The sequence below is a fragment of the Rissa tridactyla genome, chromosome 6 (assembly GCF_028500815.1).
Source record: "Rissa tridactyla isolate bRisTri1 chromosome 6, bRisTri1.patW.cur.20221130, whole genome shotgun sequence".
Lineage (NCBI taxonomy): Eukaryota > Metazoa > Chordata > Aves > Charadriiformes > Laridae > Rissa > Rissa tridactyla.
The window spans coordinates 29904101-29919424 of record NC_071471.1 but is presented as its reverse complement, the minus strand read 5'-3'; the positions used below and the strand labels follow the sequence as shown (position 1 = coordinate 29919424).

At 60.4% G+C, this 15324-nt stretch overlaps 1 protein-coding gene across 3 annotated transcripts; it reads left to right on the top strand.

Annotated features, from left to right (window-relative positions):
- Positions 1–2168: 2168 nt before the first annotated feature.
- On the top strand, positions 2169–15047 carry LOC128911789 (mucin-4-like). 3 transcript variants are annotated; one of them, XM_054207207.1, is made up of 12 exons: positions 2169–2360; positions 4258–8520; positions 9836–9975; positions 10270–10434; positions 10720–10875; positions 11367–11497; positions 12355–12443; positions 12882–13061; positions 13407–13559; positions 13768–13887; positions 14182–14226; positions 14372–15047. In XM_054207207.1, the coding sequence occupies exons 1-12, from the start codon at positions 2300–2302 to the stop codon at positions 14386–14388; spliced, it is 5520 nt and encodes a 1839-aa protein (XP_054063182.1). In that variant the 5' UTR covers positions 2169–2299; the 3' UTR covers positions 14389–15047. The 3 variants fall into 3 exon arrangements, with proteins under 3 accessions (XP_054063182.1, XP_054063181.1, XP_054063180.1); XM_054207206.1 differs by having other exon boundaries at positions 4258–9183; positions 14185–14226; positions 14372–15046; XM_054207205.1 differs by having other exon boundaries at positions 4258–9183; positions 14372–15046.
- Positions 15048–15324: the final 277 nt, after the last annotated feature.

Below are 15324 nucleotides of genomic sequence, written 5' to 3'. Positions count from 1 at the left end.
AGGAAGGCTGATAAGGTGCTGTGCCGGGCTGTGCCGGGCCCTGCCGGATGGTGCAGAGCCCCCGGGTGCTGGGATTCATGGCATTGCCACCCCCAGCTCTGGGCTTCCGAGGGGCTCTGGTGCCCATCCCATGCTTTGGTCCGTGATAACCATGAATGACCATTATCCTTGCAGGAGCCAGCAACTTGTTGGGACCTTAGTGTCAGGGGAGCAGATGGATCAATGAAAAGCCCCTTCCCAGGGTGGGAACAAGGCACCATCCCCGAGATGAGGGATGACCCGTGGTGGCTGCAGGCTTTCCCGGAAGGGCCTGCCAACACCGGAGCAGAGGGATGAGCTTGGTTTGTCACCCTCATGGCTCTGCTGGAGGAGCAGCAGGGAGATGGGGCTTTTTGGGGATGGCATGGGCTGGAGGAGGAGGCACAAGGGTGTCCAGATGGTGCTGGTCCCAGCACACCACAGGCAGGAGCTTGCAAGTGGGCTGAGGATGAGGGGGGCTGGAAGCGCTGAGCACCTTTCTTCAGCAGAGTTATTTTCCTCTATGCCGAGCAGCACGTTTGCAATGATCCCTGTGGTTCCCACCATGTTTTGCACCTCAAATATCAGCTGGAGCAACTCCCTCCAGTGTCAGCAGATATTCCTTGCCAGGGTGGCTTTCCAAAGCGATACAGCATTGTCAGCACAGGCAGGACTGACTCTCCCACGGCGGGTTTGCATCCCTCTAATCCTCCATTGGCCCAGGTGTGGCGGCTGCTCGGGTGGTCACTGGCCGGGCAGTCACCCCATGATCCACAGCGCTGGTGGCATGGGCAGCGGATCCTTTCCCGGCTTCGCCCCCACGCTGACAATTTTGGCAGGCGAGCGTTCGTTCCGGGCGAGCGGTGCTCTCCCCTGATTTACCGTCTGTGCCCTGTTCCCGCTGCCGGGGGTAATGCGTGGGTTTACAGGACAGGGTTTTGTCGGCCGTGACTTGGCCTCCTCTGGCATTTCCCCCGCCGACGCTACCCAGCCGGTGGGTCAGGGTGTCGCTTGTCGTGCCCTGCTGCTGCCACCTGCCCGATGGAGGGACACTGGCGGGACACTGTGTACTGCTTAACACCCCTAATAGCGCTTTGCAGGAGTCGCCTGGGGGTTTTTCTGGTTAAGGAGCATTTAATTGACTACAAAACCATGTAGTGGTGGGAGTTTGCATAATGCTGGTCATGGGGGAGCTGGCAGCAGTTTTCAAGTGGCGGGGCGGAGTGGGAATTGCCGCTCCAGGGGAAGGGGAGAAGGGGAGACACAGGGGTGAAGTGACCCAGGGGATTGGGGTGAAATGACCCAGGAGATCCCCAAAGCAGGGGTCGGGGTCTGGGGACGCGTCTTTTCCTGCTCCAGACTCTGGGAATGCTGGTCCCACCTTGCAGAGGAGCTTCCCTGGCCCATGCATTCTCTGGCACTGCTGTGTCCATGCTGAGGTGCAGGTTTAAAACCCTGCTGGGGCATTCTGGGGCTCTGGGTGGGGATACCCAGCGCTCCCAGTTGCAGCTGAGCACCGGGGAGCTTGTCTGACATTCCAGGGCCTGCCCCCAGCCCTCTCTCTGCTTTATAACCTGCCTCTGCTCCTGGGTAAGCCTTGAGCCAAGTGAGGACTTGCCCCAGGCAGCTCAGCTGCTGATTTTGGTGCCCACAGTGTCCCCACAGGCATGGTGGCACCAGCTAGCATCACTCCGTCACCACCGTCCGCCGGTCTGTGGCCCCCCTCCCCTATGCGGGGAGCAGATCCTGTGGGGCCTGTGGGGTGGCTGCCGCGGGGAGCAGGTCCTATGGGAACCATGAGGAGGCTGCTGTGGGTAGCAGGTCCTGTGGGGTCTGTGGGGTGGCTGCCATGTCACTGTTGGCAGTGCCACGCACTGCTCCAGGCTCGGCTTCCCCAGCTGGTGCTGGTGCCGCAGGAAGCTTCCCCGGGCTGTGCCCAGGTCCCTCGGGGGATGGGGTCCCTGCAGGGTGGCCTTTGGGTGATCGCCAACTCATGCCCCATCTGAACAGGACATCCAGCCCTTGGGAAGGGGAGGGATCAGCAGGAAGCAAATGGTGACAGGGACATTGGTGGGAAAACACCGGGGGCGGGAGGGGACGGTGGCTGCAACCTGCCTCCTTCTGCCATCCCTATAAATAGGAGGGAGCGGGAGCAGGATCGCACCTGTGGGACTCCAGCGCTGCAGGAGAGGCAGGCAGGGAGGGACGGACGGAGCCGCTCCTCGCTGCCCTCGCCTCCCTTTGAGCTTCCCAGTGCTCTGCCTGCCTGAAGGCCCGAGGCATGGGGACCAGGGGATGGACGCTTTCCACCTTCGTGGGATGCTGCCTATGGATTCTGCATGGTATGTCCTATATTTTTCTGCTAGCGCACATGCTACCTGAGCCCTTGCAGGGCACTGCAGGTAGGCTTGTGAGGCGCTTTTCCCTCCTGGCTGTACTGGAAACTCCTCTTATGACCAGTCCTTGCAATCCATTGCAACCAAAAAGCTAGAAAAGTGTTTTACGGGGCAGGCATCACCCTGAAGGGCTGGTTGCAGGCGTGGAGCCACGGGAGAGGGGAGAGCCCAGCCCATGAGCCTGCGTGCAGCCGTGAACCCCTCCAGCAAGGGAGCCAAGGGACGCCAGCCGGCAGAGCGGGGCTCTAGGGATGCTCCCATCCCTCCCACATCCCAGGGAAGGGCAAACGTCTGTGCTCCATGCTGGGGCCCCTCTTGCACAAGCTTCCCATGAATAGGTGGCATAGATGATGTTTCCTGCTCTGTATGGAAGAATTAAGATAAAACATGGATTTACCGGGGTGGAGTGTGCCAAACTAACCTGGAGGGACTTGACTGATGAGCTTTGTTTTCGCTGAGATGGGGAGGGAGCATCTGAGCTCTTCTGGCTGGGGAGGGTTGGTGCAAAGAGCTTATTTCAGCCAGGGAAGATGGCAAGAAAGCAGCAGAAAGGGATGGTGAACAGGGGGCTGGAGGAGGATGGAGCCCCTCGAGGACTGGTCTGGCAAAGGAGACAATGTTCATTAATGACTCCAGCACAAGCTGTCCGCAAGCTAAGGAGCCGAGCTGGCAGTGAGGCTGGAGGCACCTCCGCAGGGAATCTGGCTGCGTGGCGGGGGGAACCTGATGAACCGGAGCACCGGGATGGGGAACAGGCTCGGGCTGTCGGGCTGCGGCGAAACCCTGCTGGGTCTCACCCTCCGGGTACCCTTCGTCTCCTCTAATTGCAGCTGCCTAAAGCCAAGCGTCAGCAGATCCGCCCGGCTCCTCCTGGAGCCAACGGCGTCAGCTTGGTCTCCCCAGAGCCCGCATCCCTGTCCCAAAAACAAGACTGGGTGAACCCTGACCCGTGGGTGCCGGGAGAAACGCCTGGGATGTGGGGTGATGTCTCCTTCTCCTTTCAGCGAAGCTCCTGGATGTGGGGCAGGCTTTTGGCAGCAGGAGGAGGGAGCTGTAAGCAGGGCTTGGTCCTGGGAGCTGTGGAATTGAGTATTCCCTCCATGGGCAGGGAAGCCCTGGTGCCTGCACCCAGCTGGGGGCAAACGAGATGGGGGCCGGGGCAGGCAGGCTCCCACCCCGGCAGAGATTTAACGAACCTGCTTTAGCTGCCGCGGGTCAGGAGCCGTTTGCAGCCAGGGAATGTTTCACTAAGCTGTATATGTCCCGTCTGCCAAAGGGCTTTGGGTGAAGTGTACTCACATGTCCCTCAGACACCCCAAAAGGTGAAACAACGCAAGAACCTCCCCCCCGGCTCCAGGCTCTGCAGAAGCGTCTGTGCTCAGGACTGTCCCTGCAGCCGGGCAGAGAGGGCTGAGGGCTGTCCTCGGGCGGCTGAGTCCACAGACAGCCCTGGGGCTAGGAACTAGACTTACTGGGCCACAGCTCTTACCAGTGGCCAGGCGGTACCACCCCCAGCGTAACTGGGCTGGGTTGCAGCGGCTGCCTTCGCCGCCATGCTTGCACCAGCGTCTTTCCCTGACCTGTGATGAGTTGTGTCCCATCTCAGCTGGCGGCTGCTGATGCTGGGGATGCAAAAGGTGCTGCGTGGTGCTGTGCCCAAGGCAGCCCAGGCTGCGCTCCTTGGCTCTTGAATTGGAGCCTTGCAAGGCCATGGGATGATGTAGTAGGGTTTAAGACGGGGCAGGAGCTTCCTGATGCTCATCCAGAGGAGATGCGTGGCTGAGCGTGGCAGGCTGCTGGCTCCAGCACCCGGTGTAATGCTCCACTTTGTGTTTCTCTGCAGGGCTCGGGGCCGCTGCTGCTGTCCCTGTCACTACTGAGGGGCCGTTTGCTGCAGGGACAGCTTCTTCCATCACGGCGGAGAGCGAGGTGCCCCATTCCCTGGTGACGGGCACTGCGGAGACGAGCACTGCAGCAGCCGATGCTGAGATAGCCGAGAGCATCCTCATAGCAACCTCATCAAGCCCGTCCTTCCCTCCCGGGGCTGAGCCAGGCACTTTGGTGACAGTGACGAGCCAATATGATTCTACAGTACCAACTTTGACGAATGTGACCAAGCCTCTTAACACATCTCAGGATAACGAGAGGGGTTCAGCTGCTCTTGCTCCAGCCACGACCGCTGCCGCCATCGTCTCACAGGACCCCGCTGTCACCTCAGATGTGGAGCTTGTTGTAATGGGGACCACTCCCGACGCACCCCTGGGGGCCACCCCTCTCTTTGCAGACGTGCAGGAGGACATCCTCGCAGCTGTGACCAGAGAAGGAGCAGAAGATCAAGACCTCACTGCCAGCACCATGTCCCTCCCCACCACCCCTCCGCCAGCAGCTGCCTGGGGGGCACAGCCAACTGCTGGCAGCCCCATGGGTGCCGGTGTCACCACAGTGCCGAGCCAAGGGCTGACCACAGTCTCAGGAGCCATCGAGGAAGGTGTAACCCTGCCTGTGGATATCCAAAGCAATGCCAGTGCCAACTCCTTGAGCCCCAGCCCTGGCGCCGCGGGGCTGTTCACAACCCAGCAGGATGCGGCGGGGAGTGGGGCCATGGGCATCATCCCAGGGCCAGCAGGAGAAATGGCCCCAGCCACCGAGGAAAGTCCCTTGGCTTTAGTGCCTGGAGATACAGGAGATGCAGTAAATCGTGCATTCAGCACAGCTGGTTCATCTCACCTGCCCCTGGAGAGCCCAACGGTGTTGGAAACAGTGGGAAACCCAGAGGAGCCCTCCCTCCTCCCCGGCCAGGCAGCGCTGAGCCCGACCGCTTCGCTGGAACCAGTCGGTGGTGGGGACTGGGATGGGCAGGGAGCTCCTGGCATGTCATCGGATGCTCCTGGTTCAGCCCAGCAACTCGCAGCCAGTGAGGCACCCGCAGTGACAGAGGACATGGCCACCTCGCTGCTGGCCCCAAGGGTTCCCACTGATGTGCAGAGTGATGTGAATCCCCCAGCCCTGGCCACCGTGCTGCCCACAGGGGACGTGGGGGCTGTGGGTCTGGCTGAGCCATCCCTGCAGCCTGCCCCATGGCAGACCCCCACCGGAGAACAGTCACCGCTGCTTGCTGCTGCCCTGCTGTCCCCCACAGACACCTCCAGCGCTCCTGGGGCTGCTTATCCCCCCCTGGGAGTTGGGGCTGGCACCCTGCCTGCAGCTGACGATGGGGTAGAGACACCAGTGAGTCCTGACCTTGGTGTTGCCCCAGGAGCACCTGTGTCTCCATCCCTTGGAGGGTCACAGTCATGGGGGACAGCTGGTGCTCCCCAGGGAGCTGATGGAACCAGCGCTGGCTTGAATTCGGCTTTGGATGCCCTTAACCCAGCGTCTTTCGTACCTGATGGACTGGCATGGCCCACGGCTGGGGTCCTGGCTCAGGGGGCCGAGGGTGAAGGGGACACGGCACAGGCAGGAGGTCCAGAGAATGGTAGTCCCTCTGCAGATACCCAGAGTGACACGAGTCCTTCAGCCGTCAGCACTCAGCAGGACACCGCTAGCACCGGAGAGCTGCTGACAGGAGGAACAGGGGCTTTGGTGAATGCTGAACTGCCCCCTTCATCAGCTCTCAGGGACGGAGCAGGAACAGATGCAGCCCCAGCACTGGGACAAGTGTCCCTGCCTGGTCCTGCACTTCCTGGCAGCGCTGGGCTGGAGCCCAACCTCCCAGGGGCTGAAGGACCAGGAGACCTGCCTGGTGAATTCCTCAGTGCTCCTGGAGCTGCTTACCCACCCCCAGGGGCTGCAGCTGGCCCCGTGTCTGGGGTAGAGACACCAGTGAGCCCCGACCTTGGTGCCATCCAGGGAGCCCCCATGTCTCCATCCCTCGGGGGGTCACAGCCATGGGGAACAGCAGCTGGTGCTCCCCAAGGAGCAGGTCTCCCTGAAGCCAACGTACCAGGCTCTGGCTTGACTTCAGCATGGGATGGCCCCAGCTCAGCGGCTTATGGACCAGCAGAACCCCCATCACCTGTCCCTGGGGTCCAGCTTGGCACAAACATGGGGCTGCCGGCGGCAGAGGGACATGGAGCTGGCACAGCGGAGCAGGCACTGGGAGGAGCAGTCAGCAGGACTGGTTTTGAGCCATCCCTAATCTCCAGTGCAGGCAGCGGGACAGCAGCTGGGATGGATCAACTGCCTGGTGCAGGTTCCTTGTCTGGTCCTGCCTCTCCCAGTGGTGTGGTGGCAATATCCTCTGCTTCAGAGGGTGATGGAGCAGGACTCATCTCAGCTGCAGCCCCTGGCTCTGACAGCCTGTCCCTGGCCTCTCCGGACAGTGAAGCTGGCCCAGAGCTTGCTCTGGTGCCGGGGGCTGAGAGCGCAGGAGATACAGCACAGGCAGGAAACCCAGAGAGTGAAACTCCCTACATGGAGACAAGTCCTTCAGCCTTCAGTACTCAGCAGGATCCTGCTAATACTGGAGAGCTGCCGGCAGGAGGAACAGGAGATTTGGTGAATGCTGAACTGCCCCCTTCATCAGCTCTCAGGGACGGAGCAGGAACAGATGCAGCCCCAGCACTGGGACAAGTGTCCCTGCCTGGTCCTGCACTTCCTGGCAGCGCTGGGCTGGAGCCCAACCTCCCAGGGGCTGAAGGACCAGGAGACCTGCCTGGTGAATTCCTCAGTGCTCCTGGAGCTGCTTACCCACCCCCAGGGGCTGCAGCTGGCCCCGTGTCTGGGGCAGAGACACCAGTGAGCCCCGACCTTGGTGCCATCCAGGGAGCCCCCATGTCTCCATCCCTCGGGGGGTCACAGCCATGGGGAACAGCAGCTGGTGCTCCCCAAGGAGCAGGTCTCCCTGAAGCCAACGTACCAGGCTCTGGCTTGACTTCAGCATGGGATGGCCCCAGCTCAGCGGCTTATGGACCAGCAGAACCCCCATCACCTGTCCCTGAGGTCCAGCTTGGCACAAACGTGGGGCTGCCGGTGGCACGAGCTGGCACAGCGGAGCAGGCACTGGGAGGAGCAGTCAGCGGGACTGGTTTTGAGCCATCCCTAATCTCCAGTGCAGGCAGCGGGACAGCAGCTGGGATGGATCAACTGCCTGGTGCAGGTTCCTTGTCTGGTCCTGCCGCTCCCAGTGGTGTGGTGGCAGCATCTTCCATTTCATATCCAGGCAGTCAAAGTGTCCTTGGAGGAGCAGGCGGTGCTCCTGGAGCTCTGCAGCCTTCCCTGGGTGCTGAGCCTGGGGTCCCTCTTGCTGCAGAAGGGGCAGGTGAAGCAGATGTTAACAGAGGGTCCCTGGGGCAGTCCCAGGCCACTGCTGGAGAGGGACCAGCTGGTTCAGGAGCACCTGATGGAGAAATGGGAGTGGTTCTGCAGTCTGCATCTTCTTCCCCATCTATGGAGAGATCTTCATCACCTGGGTTGGCTGGCGAGGCTGGCAGTGGAGCAAGCCTTCCTAGAGCTGGTGGAGCTGGTGGTGGCTTGAGCACAGGCTTGGAGGCTGCTGGCGCCGAGGAGCCCCCCTTGTCTGCCCCCAGCATCCTGAGTGGTGCCAGTCTTGGACTTTCTGATGCAAAACTGAGCCAAGTCAATGTGGTGGAGCTGCCTGGAGGAGCCTCAGCAAACGGGGAACCTTCCCCCAGTGATAGCCTGGGACAGGGCACAGGATCCATCATACAGATTGCATCGGGAGCGCTGGCCCCGTCTGCTCTCACCTCCCCCCAGGAGACACAACCCTTGGTAGCGGTGGCTCCAGGTGGTGGTGCTTCCGATGGCACGGCCACCTCACTGTCTACTTCTCTGTTCCTCCCTGGGCACGGGCTGAGCTTGGGGCTGGCACACAACGGAGACCCCCAATCTTCCCCCAGCACCCAGAGTGGGAGCACACCCCTCGTGCCGGGGGCACTGGGTGGGGTGGCAGGAGATGCTGGTGGTGCTCAGACGTGGTCTCTTGAAAACGAGGTGGCCTCTGGGATGCCGGCACCTTCGGGAGAAGCATCCCCACGTGCCCCTGCATCCCTCAGCGCTGCCCCAGCATTGCCTTCTGCTCCACAGAGTGAAAAAGCTGCAGAGGGGGTGTCCACCACCCCCAGGCTTTCTGCTCCGCTTTTGGCACGTGAGTCAGCAGTGGGGTCCTCTGCGGGGGGAAGGGGAGAGCTGGGGACTGCTGCACCCGGGGGACCTGCCCTGCTTCCGCCTCCCCGCCAGCCGGGAAGCCCTGGAGCCCCCTCTGGGGATGCTGACAGCCCTGTGCCTGGGGAAGTGAGTGTCGTGCTCCCTGGAGCGATGGCGGGGCGAGGGGACATGGCTCAGCTCCTTCCTAGCGCGACTGGAGCCAGGGCAGGTGTGGAGACCCCCGCTCGCTCCCCACTGGGGGGGAGCCCAGGGCTCCCTGGACTTCCTCCCGCCGGGATCGCTGCTGGCAGCCCCGGACCAAAGACCCCAGGGCCAGGAGCTGCTGGTGGCTCATCTGCCGCTGCCCGGCAGCCATTCTTGGGCGGTGAGCTGACCACCAGCCTGGCAAACAGACCCCCTTCCACTGGTGGGTCGAGCCTCCCCGCAGCCTTCTCAGGCCAGGGGGGAGCCCGTAGCGGGTCCCCAGCCACCGCACGCCCAGCCGTGTCCTGCAGCCCGGCCCCACCAGCCCCCCTCCCTGGGGGCAGGGAGGTGCTCCCAAAGCCAGGAGCAGCCACTGTCACCTCCCGCGCATCGTCCCCCATGTTTCCAGCTCTGCCAGGAGGGCCGGCGGCCGCCCCGACACCGCTGCCCAGCCCCACAGGTATGTGATGCTCATGGGGCAGCCTGGGCGGGAGGAGCGTGTCTGGCCACCTGATGAACCGTCCTGGGGGACATTCGGTGCCCAGAGACTGAGGGGGCTATTTGGGACCAGGACCCCCGGGGGACACACACCACGAGGCCCTGCTGCACATGTGCTTGTAATTTTGGCAGGCTGAGCCTGCCTTCAAGTATGGTCCCGTCAGCTGGAAAACCCATCCCCTCCAAATGCTGTGTTTTATTTAACAGATGTAAATAGGGAGCCGGAGGCTGTAAACATCTCTAGAAAGAGCTGTGGGTGTTTCATTCCTTGCTGTCCCCCTACCACAGTTCTATACAATGCTTTTCCCCTCCTAATGGCAGTTCTTCAGCGTGGGCTGGAGCAGGATGGGACGGTGACCGCAAAGGCCGTCACAGCAGGTTTAGGGCAGCTGCGTACGTGTAAGGCAGCAAAAGGGGTGGGAGGAAGCTCCTGCAAGGGAAGGTGACATGCAGGGTGTCCCAGGTGGCTCTTGGCAGTGTCCCCCCATCCTCCAGCTGCCCAAGCTGTGTCCCTTTGGAAGCAGAATCATTTCATCCCTTTGAGTTTTTGGAACACAACAAGGGCTTTGCTCTAAGTGTGTTTTGGGTTGGGTTTTTTTTGTTTTCTTTTCCAGTTCCAGCTGTGCCCCTCTACGGGTATGGAGCGAGGGAAAATGATCAGGAGTACGTGGAAAGGAGGGTGGATTTTAATTCTCCGCTTTTCAAACCCGAGATTGGATTCCCGTTTGGGAGAGCCCTGCGCGACTCTCTCTATGTGAGTCTACCTTGGCTTGACTGGCTGTTGGGCAAGCAGCCATCCCCCAAAAGCTCCGGGGAGGCACCAGGGGCCAGGTGGCTGGGATGGGACCCTTGGGGTGACAACTCTTTTGGGATGCTGCCAGGGTCTGTTTGCAGCAGGAGGTGACTTTGTGGCCATTTTGGTGGTGGCAAGGGATGGCCTCCCTTGTGTGTTGCTCAAAGTGGGCTTGGAAATGGGAGGGCTGCCACCCCTGTGTCAGAGGGTCCCGCTGGTCCTGACCTCACCTGATGGAGGCATCCCTCTGCTCAGTTTACAGACAATGGACAAATCATCTTCCCAGCCTCAGACAACAGCATCTTCACACACCCCAACCCTCCTCCCAGCGGCTTCAATGGCCATGAGAAGGTTCCCATGATCGCCGTGTTTTGGGACAATGCTGACTTCTCCAGAGGTGTTGGCACCACCTTTTACCAGGTGAGAGAGGCCACCTGGGTGCATGGTTGCATGAAACACTTTTTGATCTTAAACTCATCACCTGTTCTGTGGATGCCCCTTGAGATGTGTAATTGATGGAGCCCATGGGTGGTGTTTCCCTTTTCTGGGTCAAATCTAAGAGCTGTTGGTCAGCTGTTGGTCACTTCTTGAGCCATCCAAACCTCACCCAGACCCTTAGTCGCAGTGCTCCATGCATGACCCCAATCTAAACCTGTCTTTGCCATACTGGGAGCTAACACAGATGTGGATGTACTCAATCCTCAGGAGTTCTACACCCTCAACACGGCCAAGCCTCCATTCATCCGTGATGTGGAAGCGAAGATTCGGCGGTACCTGAGGTCCTCCTACTCCGCAGCCTGGACCCTGAAGATCACCTGGGAGAAGGCACCAGCCTATGCAGCACGGACTGACACACGGAGGGTAAGGGGAAGATGGAGCTGAAGGGCGTGTTGAGTTGTAAAGAAAACCCCAAGGCCCACGGGCGGTCACCTTGTCTGTGCCTGAAAATAAGTACAAGTTCTGTGAAAAAGATCACTCTTGAAGACTTTTGCCAAAAAGAACTGGGCTGTGCCCATGTTTTGGTGGTCTTCAGTTTTCTGGGGGAACATCTTTAGTTGAACTCTCCCTGCTCCATAAAATTTTTCTCTTTCATGTGGTGGGAGTTTACTGTGCACCAGAAACACAGTTCTTCAGGAGCATAAAATTGGGTGAATTTGAGGCTTCTCATGGAAGAGCATCAAATTAAAACCATCATGTTTTCCATGCAAAATGAGAACCGGCCCAGCCTGCGTTTGTCCTGCACATTAGGACGTCAGTCCCCCTGCTCCCTAGTGAGCACTTGCCCACCACCCCTAAGTTTAAACCCGACAGCTTTGCTCGCTTTCTTACCTGTCTGCAACGCTTCTCCCCAGACGAACACATATCAGGCCATCCTGACCACCGACGGTTTCAGGTCCTACGTCCTGATGCTGTACCAGGAGGGAGGCATGCAATGGGACTACACCAGGCTCCCTGCCACCAATGTGCTCATCGGCTACACCAGGTACAGCAGGCTCAGCGTCCCACCCCTGCCTCCTCCGAGCACAGGGGCTGTGTCCCACCCCTGGCTCCGGCTGGTTTAATCCTTCCCCCCGTGTCCCATGAAGTGTCCTGCAAGGATGAGGGCAGCCCAGATGGGGTCTGCACACCCATATAGCCTAACACATGGGGGTCTCTCAACCAAATTTGCCCCGTCGGTGGCATCATGCTGCAGCACGCTCACTCGCCGGGCTGTGCTTGTTGTAAGATCCACTCAACCCTCTGGGGTCCTGGGGCCAGCGGCATCCCCGTGGTTTGGGTGGTAGGAGTGGGGAATAGGGGATGTTTGCTGAACTTTGCGCCGGTCGAGGGAAGGGATTTCCGCCACTTGGCCGGAGCGGTCGCTTCCTGCCTCCTCGCATTACATCTCATCCCGTGCACGCCGTCTCCAGGGTTTGCTCATTAGCTGCTTGCTGCAGCTGGGTAAGGAAAAGGTGGCCGGGACGGGAAGCGCGGGCGGCACAGGCATGTGTGTATGCTTGCCTGTGCACGACTGCTCGTGGGTTTCCTCTCTGTATCGCCCTGCACAATGCTGGAAACCATGGAAGCTGCTCACGGGGGGTCTTGAGATGTCTGCGGGGTTTAGCTCATGAGGCAGCAGGAGCATTTGTAGCACCCAAAACTAACTGCACCCTGTAGGGAGGAGGCAGTGGGCTGGGGAACTGCTGCCTTTGCTCTCCTGTCCCCGGCGCTGCGATTTGGGTGCTGTGGGGTCCCACCGGCTCAGGATCAGGGCAGCTGAAGGACAGGCTGGGGCTAGGGCTGGGATAACCCCACCCGGGAAGAGCAACCCCTGATTTTTCCCCTTTCCTCTGCACGCAGTGGGGATGGCTTTTACCGCAATGATGACCTGACTCGAAGACCTCCAGCCGCTAAATACCGCCCTGACCAGTTCAGGGGCTACAACACAGGTAGAACCAGCCAGGGTGGGTTCATGCAGCCCCTCGGGGGGTCAGGGAAGAGCTATGCGGGGAGGGGGACGTTCCTAGGGGATGAAATTCAGCCTGCCGCTATAGCAAGGCTCTCAATGAATTCACCGAGGCCAGGCTCTCCCCCCAAGCACATAAAATGCTTCCCCTGGGTACCAGCCCTGAGGCTGAAACGTCCTTGATGGGTCCATGGACCATTTTTGTTGCAACGGCTCTGTCCCAAGGCTTTCTTCTTTCGCAAGAGCCCCTCCCCCTATTTCCCTGCTGTTGGGTTGCTATTAAGCATGGGGACCCACAGCTGGGGGTCAACGCCAGCTTAGCTTCCAACATCAGCATCACTCAGCTCTTTCCTCAAACCAACATGTCCCCTGCGGTCCCCTTGGCCAGAGGTGACAGCTCTTCGTTTCTCTCCCCGCTCAGACCTCCATGGGATGTGGATTTACAAGCTGGAGAACCTCGTGAGTGTCAATTACCGGCTGAAGTGCCTGGCGTGGACAGGGCGGCAGCAGGACCCAGGGGCATGGAGCCAGGGCCTGCCCGCCTGCCCCTGCTCCCTGCAGCAAGGCCAGCAGGACCCGCGCTTCAAGAACAGCCGCGGAGGCAAGTGGACACACCGCTTCCCCATGCTCCTCCTCCCCAAGCTGTCAGCAGGGGCAGGGAAAATGAGGAGGAATGAGGGATGACCTGTCTTTGTCTTGTTAGACTGGCTGGACCAGGTCTAAGCTGCATGGGGACCGCAGCAATAGACCCTTCCCAGCACCAGAGTCTCATCCTGCAGGACTACTTGGATGGTCTCCCTTAGTCCCTTCAAACCCCCATAGCACCGTGGGTGATGTGGTGGGAGCGATGGATAACAAGGAGCCAGCCCCAGCCCTGCTCCTTGCCCCGGGGCAGGGATGCTGGCTGGGGAGAGCTGTGCCAAAACTCACTGCCACCCTGTTTCAGGCTGGTGGGCTGCCCGTGTCTCCATGCTGCATTCTGCCTCCCCCAACAAGCACGGTGCCGGTGTCCGCTGCCTGTACGACAGCCAGAACCAGCTCATTGAGGGGCGGCAGGAGAGGTACTGGAGGTCCTCCAGGCAGGCGTCCCCCTACCGAGGTAAGCACAGCCAGCCCTGGCATCCCTGGGCTGAGGCTTGCATCACTGTAGCCTGTAAATCATTTTCATCTCCATGCCAACACGTCTCCTGACATGCTGTTGCCCTCGGAGGGAGCGTGGACCGGCCAAAAGCCGAGGCGAGCGCCCTGCCTGCCCATCTCTCTCTCTCCGCTCCCCTTCAGCCCCTTACTCTCTTTTTTACCTCCAGACCAGGAGCTGAAGCTATACGACTGGTGCTGTAACCAGGCGGGCAGCGCCAGCACCTGCGCCCGCTACAGCAAGAAGAGACCGAAGATTGGCTGTGATGGATACCAGTCACCCGTCATGGGTGGGTTTGCAGGCCCTGTGTGCCGGGGTGATGCTGTCTTGGTGCCCAGGGTTGGGGGAAAACATCCCACCCTGTGGTGAAGACAGCAAGAGCCCCAGGCAGACGAGGGATGGGTTTTGGGGTGCCCACGTGCAGGTTGGTCTGTGCCCTGGGCTGTGCGGGCTTGTGGGGGGCATCTCCCTTAACACATAAGCACCAGCGTAGTCTGGGGGTGACAGCACCGGGAGGGGAGGAGGACCACAGCTAATGTAGTTATTGGTGTAAACTGATACGAGGCTTTCTTGCAATCTCCAGCAGATTCCTCGGAGGAGGTGGAGGGCGACTCTGAGGAGCAGAGAGGTGAGCGGGATTGGGGGTCTCCTCTCTGCTGACCACTTCCCTCTCTCCCTGTCCCCTCACATGGAAACTCCCCCGGGGCTCCCAGCTCGCCCCAAGCCCTCAGGGAGGAGGTGGCCGGGGAATTCTCATTTCTTCTTCTTTGCAGACGAAGAGGACAAGTAACCCGGGGGGCTGCACCCCCGCAGCACGGTCTGGGCCACAGCTGATCCTCTGAGTCCTTTGCTCCTGCTCATCCCCTGTACCCCGCCGCTTCCCCCAGCACCCATCACCCCTGCCCACCACGCAGGGCAGCTCACTCGGCCACTGCCTGCGGTTGCCTAATCCGGACTTATCCCAAGGAGCCTGTTGCTTTAGTCGCCCTTCCCCAGCCGCAGCTGAGCAGGTGCCTGTGGGCACCTCCTCACTGGCAGGGAGGTGGGCATGTCCCCCCCACTGCACACACCACCCCTTGTCCTCCCTACATCCCGATGTTGCCTCCCACCCTGCACCCTGTGTGAACGCCTGGCACCCAGGGAAAGGCTTTTTACACCTCGCAGGGACTGGCTGTGGCCAAGCCCACGAATGCCATGGTGTGCCAGGCTCGCGCCGTGAGCCAGTCCTGTCTTGCTGTGCCCAGGAGAAGGGGCGATTCTCTGGACCAAGCCAGAGTCAGCTTGACACCTCTGCTGGGTGTGCACGGGCAAAATGCAACCCCCTGATCAGAAACCTTGGGAGAAAAATAATTTTTTTTGTGCGTATAGAGAGCGTCTGCCTTTCTTAAGAAAAGGAAAAAAAAAATCCTTGTCAAATCTTGTTTGTTCAATAAAGCCTCTGAGGGGTCTGAGCATCACTGATCCTGCAGCAACCACGTCCTCTGCTGAACCGGGGTGGGGGGCGGTGGTGGGGGCAAGCTTGGAGCAGCAGGATTGCAAGGATGCTTCTGCCCTCCGAGCTGGTGCTGTGGGTGTCCAGGCTGTGGCCGAACCGGGCTCAAGGAAAGTGGGGCTGGAGCTGGGGTCTGCCGGGGTCTGATACACCCTCCTGGGGCACAGCATCTTCCCTCAGCAGGGGCGAGGGGCTGCAGGGCGTTTGTGGGGATCACAGCCCGACCTGCGTGAT

What these genes read in the sequence shown, in the direction of transcription:
- LOC128911789 (XM_054207205.1), top strand. Translation starts at nt 2,300, where the DNA reads ATGGGGACCAGGGGATGGACGCTTTCCACCTTCGTGGGATGCTGCCTA. An exon ending in CACGGACTGACACACGGAGG is followed by an intron (nt 10,876 to 11,366) that starts GTAAGGGGAAGA and finishes GCTTCTCCCCAG; the next exon opens with ACGAACACATATCAGGCCAT. An exon ending in CTTCAAGAACAGCCGCGGAG is followed by an intron (nt 13,062 to 13,406) that starts GCAAGTGGACAC and finishes ACCCTGTTTCAG; the next exon opens with GCTGGTGGGCTGCCCGTGTC.